The sequence below is a fragment of the Mchenga conophoros genome, linkage group LG1 (assembly GCF_057382185.1).
Source record: "Mchenga conophoros isolate Kocher_MC1m ecotype Shallow Benthic linkage group LG1, M_conophoros_male_GT1.1, whole genome shotgun sequence".
NCBI classification, from domain to species: Eukaryota; Metazoa; Chordata; class Actinopteri; order Cichliformes; family Cichlidae; genus Mchenga; species Mchenga conophoros.
The window spans coordinates 31,766,984-31,779,143 of NC_140526.1; the positions used below are offsets into that span (position 1 = coordinate 31,766,984).

A 12,160-nucleotide genomic window follows, 5' to 3' on the forward strand; every position below is an offset into this window, starting at 1 on the left:
TTTTTTTTTGCAGTTTCTCTGAACATTGCACAGTTTGACCTTAGAGTGAATTTGCACTTCTGGGAAGACTGGCTGCGGCCTTAAATTGTTTCCACTTGTGAATAAAATCTTGCTCACTGCAGAATGATGGACTTCAAATTGTTTAGAAGCGCCCTCATAACCCTTCCCAGATTGATGGGAAGCAGCACATGCTTCTCTAAGATCACTGCTGCCGTCTTTCCTTCTTGACATTATGTTAAGATACACCCAAACACTCCAATCCAGGAAACTGCTAACACGTCTCCTTTCTTAAAGGCGCTCACATAGCTGATGATCAGTTAATAAGAGACATTTAATTAGCAGCACCTGGCTCCAACTGACCTCCTTTACTTGGTTTCTCACACGGCACTTCTGAATTTTGGATGAATTTTTGTTAAATAAGTCATGGCATGGTGTGGCATGTCATGTGCGGTTGTTCATCTGAAGTTGTTTTTACATAATTTATGTTTGAATGTGCCCTGATACATCAAACCTTAGAAGTGAAGGAGTGTGTGCTTTCTTTCTGTGGAAACGGGGTGAACTTGCTGTCAAAACATGCAAAGCCATCGTACGTAGTCATGCTTTCAGTTTTATGGTTTAATGGTGACAGATTTCCAAAACTCTTAAATGTGTTTTAAGCGAGTAATTATGCAGGCTTTGTGGAAACAGCTGGGGGTTAAAGCCTCCATTATTTAATACAAACTGAGATGAAGTGAGACAGATTTTAGACATAAACAAATCATTAAAACTTGCATTCAGTTACTAAATACAATGAGCCATGGGGCTCTACACAGCCACCTTAAAGCGTTAGAGCCTTGGTTGTTTCAGGGGTTTTTTTTGCCCTGTTGTCTGAAAGGGATTAGCTGAGTTTTCAATGAAAAATGCATGGCGATGTTTTTTTTTGTTTTTTCGCTTGAACCTCAGGGCTGATTATTTCTTTTAGTCCTGAATATTTCATGTTATAAATGTATTTTAACATAACATGTGAAAGCAAGCAAGTTTGCAAAGGCTTAAAATATTTAAGATCAGACATAATAGTTCAGAATATATTTGTGTGTTTTAAACTTTTAGTGAGGGCTGACCGCTTTGTTAACATTCGGGTTGAGGATGGACACACCCCTGGAGATCTACAAGGGGAATTATTATTTAACGGTGGAACAAAACATTGGGTCAAAGCGCCACATTAACCATTTTAAAGCTTAATATCTTACAGCAATGTTGCCTGGAGTGCTTTTTTATAAACCTTGCATTAACATTAAGAATGAATGCTGTGATATACACGGTTACATAGGGGGCTGTCACTGTGTCCTGCTTTCTGGTATGTCCTTGGTAAGGCATCAGTGTAGTGTGTATACACACAACTTACAACATGTGACTTACACAAAATAAAAAGCAGCAGTAGTCAGAGTGATATGAGTTTCCATCACAGAAAATTGAATCCCCCATCAGTGAAAACAGGTACAAATATTGAGTTGACGTATTATTTTTAATGTCTGCACTCTAATTTGATTTCTTTGTGACATGTACAGAGGTCTCCAGTGAACTCAGAGTACAGTGGGTGTGAAGATGGAGGCAGAAGCAGAGCAAAAATGCCTTTGGATGGTGACAGTGGGACAAAAATAGCTCAGGAGAATTGGCAGTGGACTTTCGCTGCCAGTCAGTGACCAGTTTCCTTCAAAATCTCAGTGGAGAGAATCATTTCTAAAAGGCTGGTGCGCACAGTCAGCCCAGCAGTATTTCCATCTGTAAGACCTTTGATACCTTCAACAGGAGACGCTGCTTTATTCCAATTTGACATTGTTTACTGAAGATGAAGAGGAATGTGCACACGACATAAATTAATGAGATGCTTGAGAATACAATGCACAGCAGCATTCTGAATTTCAGCAGGTCTGATAAAGAAACACAGATGAGACTCTGCGTGCTCGGTACACAAACAGATTTACTGTCCCAGAAACACTTTTTAAACCAATTTTTCTTTATTTTTTTTTTGGGGGGGGGGGGGGGGGGGGGCAAGTTCACTGTGGCTGTGGCGCTGACAGTAGCGAGTCAGCATTAACTGCAAATAAAACCCAAGGAGCTGTATTAATTTGATGAACGAGGCTGACTGCAGAGATCGTAGAGGGCACCTTCTGGAAGAATATTAAATAGTTGTACATATAAAAACGGGAAAAGACTCAACTTTGCAACCTAAATAAAAACAGTGCCGCCTGAATAAAGAGGCTATAAAGTTGTACGTTAAGAGCCGTGCCAGCCGAGCAGTGACATTTTTAGATTCTTTACAGAATTATAAGTATTTATACTGCACTATAAAACCCTCCATTTCAGGTAAAAAGTACTAGCAATGTGCACAATTAAGCAGCACTATCTATTAATCTCTGATATCCTGGTATTTTAGTCCCGGTCTCATGTTTTGTTTTAGTGTTGTTTGATGTGAAGCACTTTGTGATTCATCTTGAATCTGCTCTTTAAATACATTTAAAAACTCAGTTGAAGATATTATTATTTTATCTCAACTGATTATTTCTTATCGCTTTTTAACAAAACAATGAAATTAAAGAAATTGCATTTTCCCATTTTAAAAGCTGGAATCAAAACTGTTTGCATCATCAGCCCAATGCAATTTAATTAAAGCTTAGTTATTAAAGCTCAGAGCAGCAGGATCACAGCACTTTGGCTAAACTGTAGATAAACATGTCAAAATGATGCAGTTTAGTGCATGTAATGTTCAATATGGGTAGTTGAAGTTATTAGTATAATTGTGTTTTATCAGTTAGCACCAACCACAAATAACAGACAACGGGGATGTCTACATCTTTGCAAGTAAATGGCTCATATTAAACCTATCAGCTGCAGAGACTTTAGATTTGTTAATCCAGATGAGCTCCATGAAAAGCAAGAAGTTTAAACTAGTATGCAGAAGTCTTCATGAGTAACTCTAATTATTGACTTTTACATTAATTACTGACAGCGGTAACCTCGAGTGATGCAGTGCACCAAGGCTTGAGTTTGGACAACAATCAAGAACCGGAGATAAAGATGTGAAGAGTACTAAAGCAAAGTTTATTAGAATTAACAAAGAAAACATCACAAAGACAAAATATCTATAAATCTATCTTATTTTCTTTGTCATACAGCAAGTTTACTCCAGACTTGACGAATAAACTTGGGAACTGTAAAGCAGTCACATTTAAAAGGTGGGGTGTAGACAATCAGCTAACCTTAAACTGTCACAAACATCCCAGAGAACAGCTTCTGTGTGAGGAAAATCTCTGGATTTTTCCTGTTTATATTCCACACACACACACGCGCACTCGCACACACACAAACAAACGCACGCACTCAGACCAGTGTTTTCACTTCGGTCTTTCTGTTGTTCAGACAGGATGCTACGCACTTTGCCTGGAGACCCTCGTCTAAATGAAGAGTGCTACAGTCATCGTGTAGCACCTTCAGGGTCTCAACAGGTGACAAATTATTGAAGTCTGGCAGATGACCATGCGCACATTGTTTATTTATAATTATTTACATATCTGCAAAACAACCAAACCGTTCCCTTCGTCAGCGTCTTCACTACGCCTCGGGACCGTCCCCTCGCTCGCTCGGCGGGGCTCTCGATGCCACTGGAAACTAGTGGATCCTTGTCAGCTCCTCTACAATCTTAATCACCTCGTCCACTGTGGCTTCACGCTTCATGCCGCTGCCGTCATCGATCTGAAATTGAATGACAATTGGAGCTATGAGGCTCCAATACTGAGAAAACCCCCCCCCCCCCCAGTGCCACTCAGCCTCACTCCTTCACCTGCATTTATTATTTCACTTGAGTGGACATGAAATGATCTAAAAAGCTTCTGAAAAAAATTACTCAACGCTTAGTTTCTGCCAATTTTTTTATTTATCTATTATTATTATTATTTTTTATATGATTGCACTTAATCCGTGTCATTTTTTTCATCACTTTCTGCTGCCTGTAGAGGCTCTTGGGTTTTCCTGCTGTGAACCGAAACTTCTTTCTACTGGGATTTAAATGATGGGCTTTCAATGAAAGTGCAAGCAAACAACACAAAAGAACTGATTACATTTTTTTCTTGGACTATGTTTTTTTTTTTTTGTCCGAAAATGACAAATGGATAAGGCTGGATTCCAGAGTCTTCTTTGGACAGAGTAAATGTGATGGCATCACTTGAGCTTCATAAAGCTGAGATTTTAATGGGCTTTTTAGCGTATTAAGATGCTAGGCTGCTGAAAAACAAAACAAGAAACTGTTAGTTGCAGGCTTAATTTTTTTATATCAAATATGCAATCAGTTTTTAGTGTACCTATTTTTAGTTGCACAGAGACACCAGTGAGCAGCTAACATATTTTATTTTTATAGCAGTGATCCAACTTTAGCAGAACCCTGGCTTTAAACAGGCGTCTCCTGGCAAACAAACCATCCAAATACTTTGGACTGTCTTTATTGGCTGCTCTCGGGAGGCAAACAGGGAACAGCCTTTGTTTATCAGCTAAAAGTGTAATTTTTTTTTTTTTAAATGCAGTAAGGCTAAGAAGACACACAAAGCAGTATATTGTTATTTGTTTATATGCCAAAATTTATTTTTCCACCTGTTCTGCTATGAATGTTATTTCCAGTTCCCAGTCAGCTAATAAAAACTGTCCAAAGAGTCATTCAAAGTTCAGCGTCACTTTAAGCCAAAAAACCACAAATACAAACTGCATCCTTCTTCACCAGCTGCTCCGGTTGGACCTGTTGGCTTCTGTCAACCTCAGTTATTACACCAGCTTTCATATTTGTTTGTTCACTTGAAATTTACTAATAACAATATGCAACTATACTAGAGGGAACAACACTGAATTTACTTCAGTGATATAGATGCAAGTCCATCTCTGCACTCGAGCTGAGTACACATGCCATAGAGAAGAGAGCTGTCTCACAAACCTAACACAAAGTATTTCTTTACACCAAAATGGCACTGCCTGCAAGATTTCCAAAGCAATTCAAGTTCCTATTTTAAAAGTTATGATACAGCTGCACACCCGGGAACAAAGTGTAAAATTTCCCGAAGGAGCCTCAGACTTTCAAAACAACTGTGGAGAAAGAGCCTCCATATTACCGGCAGGTACGTGCTGGAGAAAGTGATGGAGGCAGGAACAGACAGGCTGTAAGCTAAACACTAAACAGGCACGGGCCTGATGCCTCGCTGCTCTTTTGAACATAATACAACTTAAATATGAAAAGAGACGTGAAGACAGAGGTTTGGGAGGCGGTTTAAGATTGGACTAGAGCTGCTATAAGACTGACGAGGCCAATCTGACAAGCTGCAAGCGCTGGCAATGTTTGTCGTGAGGAACTGATGCTCTCTTGGTAATCACTGAACGTTCCAGGAAGACGGGGATCCTGAGCATACTGACTATCTCAGTTAGCAGACTTGAATCCAAGTGAAAAGATTTGGTGGGATAAAAACAATGAGCTTTTACAAATGAGGCAGATGGAAAACAGCAATTATAGACAAAGGCAATCTGACTAAAGTCAAAAGGTTCAGAAAGTTTAATGTCTTTCTTAAATATACTGACTAATCATTTGCAGAGGCCAGCCCACACTTTATGTGTAATCAGTGATGACAGTACCGAGGGATGTACAACTCTTTCTTGTACTCAACTAGAGGTCATAAAGGGAAAAGTCATCAACAAACTGTTGGCTTGGGATGAATAATGACTTCTATTTTGTTTTACAACATGTTATCACTACACTAAAAACACCAAGCGGACTCTAAAGAGACCTCTGTTGGTATGTTTTTGTAACAATGTTTACTCATCACTTGAAAACCATCCTGGTTAAATGTAGATCCGAACGGACATGAGCTCCTACCTGCAGAGTGCTGACAACTTCCTGCATCTTTGCCCGGCCGAGATCCAGGAAGCTTTCAATGAGGTCCCCGTCAATGAATCCCGTGGCCTGCTCCGTCTTTCGCTCCGTGTGGAAGGACCTCCAGGTGCAGCGCAGTCAAGGAAAATCAATACAAGGCAGTTGCTTCGCCTGAGGACAGCACCTTCGGTACAATAACGCACACTTTACCTCAGGCCGAGTCAACAGATATTCACTATAGTGAGAAAGCAGTCTAATAAAAGCAGCACTGCTCAGAAGACCAGAGAGAAAAGGTTGGTTGAGTCACCACGTTACTGCTGAATCCATAACAACTGTGCAATGCTTAATAATACTTTGGGGAATGTATTATCTAGACTAACATGCCTGGACAAATCAATGAAATCTAAAAAACAGAAAAATGCAATTTCACAATTTCCTAAAACCAGAGGAGATTTTCTTAAGCTTAGTTTTGTCTGACCAGCGCTCTAAAACCTAAAAACAAGCCGTCGCAGTACGTCAGTAGAAGATCAATGCAACCAGTAAAACCTCACATCAGAGAAATCAGAAGTGGCTCAAGTTTTGCTTAAAAATGATAAAATAAGTCACAAAAGACTTCTTTTGCCAACTGCTAAATTGCTTTAGTTTAAGCTGTAAATACAAATCAAATGATGAGACAAAAGCCTGTGGAGCTGAATACAAATTTTCGCACACTTGAAATATCTATCAAACAAATCAAAGCTAATTAAAAGAAAACAGTATTACTCCTCTCGCTTCTCAAACCACAGCTGCCAGTGCAGTTCACCTCCATCTTTCTGACAGATGGCAAGCGTACTATAAAAGTAAAAAGGATATAAGCTGTGCTCGATTTTTCCCACGCTCTTGATGACTTTGTTGAGGCGGTTCTGCAGGTCCAACAGGAGGCTGTACCAGCCCTCGGACAGGGATGTCACCAGACCTAAACACACAAACACGCACACGTTAGTCAAAAACACAATGGAGGCGTTACAGATTTTCACCTCGGCAGTCTTTTGCAGCAGATGGGAAATACTTCTGGGATCACATCAGCGAGAAGAATTTTAAGGACTAGATTCATAATAAACTCATAACAGCTGTATAATTAATAAATCAAAAGATCATTAGTGTGACTGCAATCTCCCTAATACAAATTTCATGCTTGTATGCTGGGACTATGTTGGGTGTAACGAAGCATGATTTCAATAGTTCAATAATTTAAAAGATTTCCAAACGGTCTCATTTTGAGACCGACTGTGCTGTAAATATTGTAGTCGCACGGTTTTGGGGGAGTGGTGCGCTCTTCTCTGTGCTACAAATTAAAGTTCTGGCACACAGAGTGGGCTAATCTAACACTCTGGGGAAGTAATGTGCACTCAAACTGACTGCCACAAAAAACAAAACAAAACAAAAAAAAGCAACTTGTGAACAAAGAGTTGCACTGATGTGCAATGCAGAACTTATTTCTGTGTCTGTAAAGTCATGAAAGTGCTTTGGGACATGAGCCTGGAGGATAGCAGGGCAACAACTAACTACTATAATCATCTATTAATCTGATTAGCTTTGACTGAGAAATGTCAGAAATAAAAATGTAAAACAAAACTTGGAGCAACAACTTGATATTAGGCACTTAACGCTTTTATGTTTAATAAAAAATGCTAAAGTGAATACGCTGTATGGCAATGTGATGGAAGCCTGTGCCGTATGCGTCAATAAACAGTAAATTCTATTTAATATGCTTTTTGTGTTGCTGTGACTGATGTGGAGCAACAGAGAGACTATAAAAGTGTTCCAAATAAAAGCTGCAGAAAAAAAATGCGACATTATTTTTCTTCATCAGAGGGTTAATGAAAGGTCTTTGATCATCAGTCTACCCTCTCCTTCTCCCTTTTCCACTGGAGGATTAGTGCCAGCAACTCAGTGCACCCAAATACCACATTCTGCATCAACAGTTCTGGATGAAAAAAACCAATGAATATGCATTTTCTCCTGCTGATCTTCTAGGAACTTGTATGTAAATTGGACTCATGGCTCATCATTTGCATGTTGTCTTGTTTTGTTTAACAAACAGTCAGAAATTTTTAGATAGAATATATATATGAAGTTGGGGAAAAAATTAAATCGAGAGGAATAAATAGATTAAAAACTACAATTTATTCATTTTGGCCTCATGCTAGAACAAAACATATTTTGGAGGTTTAGCTAAAAGTGAATCAAAAAAACTAAATAAAACATTTTAAACTTCATCACACTGATTAAGCTCCGCAACTCCTTAGAAAATACTAACATCCAGTATTCTCTATTTGACTAATAACAAAAGTAAAATATTTAGAATTTACATTTAGCATTGAAAGACTGTTCCTAAAGCTCTGCCTTTCCCAAATAATGGACTCTCCCGCGTTACTTCAATCGATCACAATAATCTTCCCATCTAAGATTACCTACTATCCGTTTTCAACAAGTTTATTGCAAGTTTATCTGCTTGTTTGTTGCTATCTGGCTGGAATAATCTTGCGGCCTTGCAGCTTCTTTCCAGTAATGTCTAATAAATCAAAACATCTCAGAGCAATAACCCTGGCAGAGGTATTTATCTTCATTAGACACTGAAGCTCATTTTAGTTTACCAGCTCCTGTGGAAACCTTTAACTGGAGCGTACAATGGAAATTCTCGTATCCTGTTAAACTTTCTTCTGACACTTTTTCAGGAGTCACAGAGAGAGTGCTGAGGGGAAATTATGTGCTCTGGGAGACCAAGGGGTGAAATACTGCTGTGTCTGAATGTTGTGTGCTCCGCGTTTTTCATCCCTGCCTTCATTACTGCCAGGATGAAAGTTACTAGTTTTAATCTGAGTAATGAGGTGTAAACTGTGATTTCTTTTCCTTTCTTATTCCTTTCTCAAATGGAAACATTAGTTTTAAAGAAATGGCTTTGGAGACATTTGTGCACCGTCTAATTAGCCTGAGGAATATGAAAACACTGACAGTGACTGTAGCACTGCAGAGCAGTCATTTGCTAAAGGACTGTCATTGTGAGATTTTTCACCGGATTTTTTTTTTTTTTTTTCTTTTTAAATTTCCTACCTAATCTGTTAGAAAACTGTTCACAGAGATACCTGTGGTTTATCCTGAGCAATGGAGGCAGCGTTTTGAAGCTTTTGATCAACAAAAAATATGCAGCTCTGTAAAACATAAAAACCACCTGGCTGTAATAATCTGCTATTGTCTTAAATATCACGGCGACGCCACTGCGTGCAATAGGTCGGCAGCCTCATGAAATTTCCCCTTGTGGGACTAATAAAGGTATATCATATCATATCACATTTCAAAACACTAGAAAGAAGTAAGAAAGAGAAACCAGGTTTTTTAAATTAAAACTCTAAAGACTTGTAGAATTCTTCTCATTATTCATCTACATATGCTGATCAGCAAAAACACAGAAAACACAGAGGTGAAAAGATCAACATTGAGAATCTCACTAGAACTGGTTAAAAACAAAAAGAAAGAAAAAAAAAGCTGCCTCTTAGACCGTGTCCTTTCCTGGCGCATTTCATGATGCACGCCTTACTGCTTGAAAAGAAAAGAGCCTGGGTGCTATAAACTGGCCTGTCCAGACCAGTCACCTGAGCCAGTAAGAGAGAAGATTTCTCTCTTAAACCTACAGCAACTCCTCAGTTCATCAATAAAGAGCGTAGCAAGAAGAAGAAGAAGAGGGAGATTCAATAAAGTGCTCAACATCTAACCTTTGACAGCATTAAATTTAAAATGAACTGTATTTCCAAAAACAGTTTCATTTTATTATCTTTTAAAATTAAACACAGGGTTAAAATGAGCTTGTTCTATTTACATCTTACACCACAGAATAACTCCTGCTATCAATCCTCTATTGAATAACGATGGAAACTCTCAGCAGTGGCTACTACAAATAAATCCATGCTAATCTATAAAACTGGACATTACTAATGAGTGGGAAAATATTCATATTTTTGCCATTTAGGTGAAGTAACGCTAAAAGAGAAATTTCAGCAGTTAAAAATCAGATTTAGCCAACAGTTAGATGACTGGAGCCCCTGACTTCTCAGTGCATCTTTGCACAAAGGCTGAAAAACAAGGAGGGCGGGGATAAATCTTGCCTGGCTCTGAAAACTATCTACCTCCCGTCACTTCCACTAATTAACAAATTATCTCTCATTTGTCTGACCAGGACAAAAGCCAAGGTGAAAGTAAAGTTTTGGAGTGCTACATGCTGAAAAGTTACTTGGCTGGGAGCCTCCACTCAGTTCAAGGAAACCAGTGGACAGTAGGAAGTTCCTACTACCAGCCAAGAAACAGTGCACCGTTTGTCTTTGTGTAGACTGAGAGGCAGTGGGAACTAAATATTGTTACCTTTGTCACTTGGCATGTAGTTTCCACCTTTTCTCAGTCTTGGGAAGCTAAGCTAACTAATACTGGCTAAGCTAAACTATGCTAACTAATACTGGCTGTAGGCTTACAGCAATTTGTCATTTGTCATCAGTGCACTTACCAATCATGCCATTAACCGTGCCAAAGAGCACTGAGCCCTGGGTGGGTGTGGAGCTCTCGCCGAGGTTCTGCAGCACCAGCGAACCATGGCAGAAGACATTTACAAACTCCCCAAGGTGAAACAGCCCCACTTCCTGCAGGTGCTGACGCTCCTCGTCTGTGGTGGCCGCACTGACCGGAGAAAGGACGGTGGGAGAGAAATGCAAAAGGTGGAGAGTGAGGGATTACAAACAAAGAATAAAACATGTGAGAAAAAGAGTTGATGTATGAGCAAACAGGAGAGAAAAAATAAAGTGCAAAAACAAAGAGAAAATTATGTTAAGGGAGAATAAATTATTGGGGGACAGACTTGATCGATTAAACAAAACAAAAAACAAGGGGGGTAGAGATATTAAAAGCGTTAGAAAAGGTCAGAGAATGATAGAGAAGTAATGGATAAAAGGGTGAGAAACGGGGGAGAGCAACAGGAAGAGACATGTGACACAAAAATAAAGGTCAAAAGCATTGAGAGGTCCAGCTTGATGTAGAAGGCGGATAATAAGCTGGGACATAAATGTAGCACACTCACTTCCAGATCACATCTTTCTTACTTTTCCTTAAAGTCAACACTTGTTTTATAGCAGAATTACTAAAGAGAGAAAGGCAGCAGAGTGACTAAAAGTTCACCGCTGAGATAACTTCCAAAACAAATGCAAGGACAATTGCTGCTGCATCACATTCACTCCAGTGATGGTGCTCTACAAAGTACCGTGCAACTCACGGTAAAAAACACCCTCCTAATAAGATGATACTGCTTTCAGTGAATAAATGTTGGAGTTAACACAAACTTTTTGATGGTTGACTTCAATGGAAAATGTAATGGGGCCGTAATGCTTACAGGAATCATTCACGTTAATGTGCAAAACTACTCACGGCACCGTTTATACTGCTCCTCCTCACCTGTCCTTTTGGCAGACAAACAGATTGAAGGCGTTCTCCGCCCCCAGGAAGTTGTCGTCATCCAGAATTTCCACTGCACTCATCCAGTTAGGATTGAAGTCACGGGCAATCTAAAGCAAATAATAAAAAAACAAAACAAACAAACGTAAGATATGTCAGAGAAAACAGTAAACACCAGAGAGGTCCTGGGCAAAACAAAGGTGGTACTTGTCTCCAAGTAGATACTGCATTATCTATGAGCTAAGAAGTGCTGACTCCAAACATACTGCTTTTATGTTTCAAGCCCCGAGCAACATGAAATGTCCTTGAATACAAAGGCATGAAAAATGCTTTTCAAATCTGTTCTATTCATGCTGATTATGCGCATAGAGGATCCTGAACTGGGTCTATGATGGACACTATATATAACTCAAAGTATTTGCACTGTGAGCTCACTGGCTTATTTTAAATGAAGGATGCTAGATCATGTACAACTCCAGCAATAAGCCAAACAATGCTTTATCATCTATTTTACTGTTAATAGGAGTCTAATTGGCAAAGTAGATCACCGTGCTGTATTAAAGATGACTGAAAATTAGTGTTTGAGATGATAAACACATTAAGATGACCCCTATTGATCATTACAAAGAATACAGGTTCACATGACTACAGATAAATATAAGGCCAATATTTACTTTTAATCTTGTTTATCTTCTAGCTGTTTATCTGTTGAATGTGTCATTACATTCAAAAGCTAGTTGCAAACTATCTCTGCTTTCTGTTTGGTGTTGAGCAGTAGGGGTTATACTGTAATATCTATCTTGA

General features: G+C 39.1%; 1 protein-coding gene across 1 annotated transcript in view; it reads right to left on the minus strand.

Moving 5' to 3' along the window:
* Window positions 1-3,060: 3,060 nt before the first annotated feature.
* The window catches only part of ddb1 (damage-specific DNA binding protein 1), a 48,174-nt gene continuing 39,074 nt past the window's right edge, over window positions 3,061-12,160 (minus strand). The window contains exons 23-27 of the mRNA XM_085275370.1: window positions 11,357-11,466; window positions 10,419-10,588; window positions 6,737-6,839; window positions 5,888-6,011; window positions 3,061-3,732 (exon numbers count right to left, since the gene is read on the minus strand). Of these exons, the coding sequence (XP_085131496.1) occupies window positions 3,649-3,732; window positions 5,888-6,011; window positions 6,737-6,839; window positions 10,419-10,588; window positions 11,357-11,466 (591 nt within the window). The 3' untranslated portion in view covers window positions 3,061-3,648. The remainder of the gene's footprint in view (window positions 3,733-5,887; window positions 6,012-6,736; window positions 6,840-10,418; window positions 10,589-11,356; window positions 11,467-12,160) is intronic.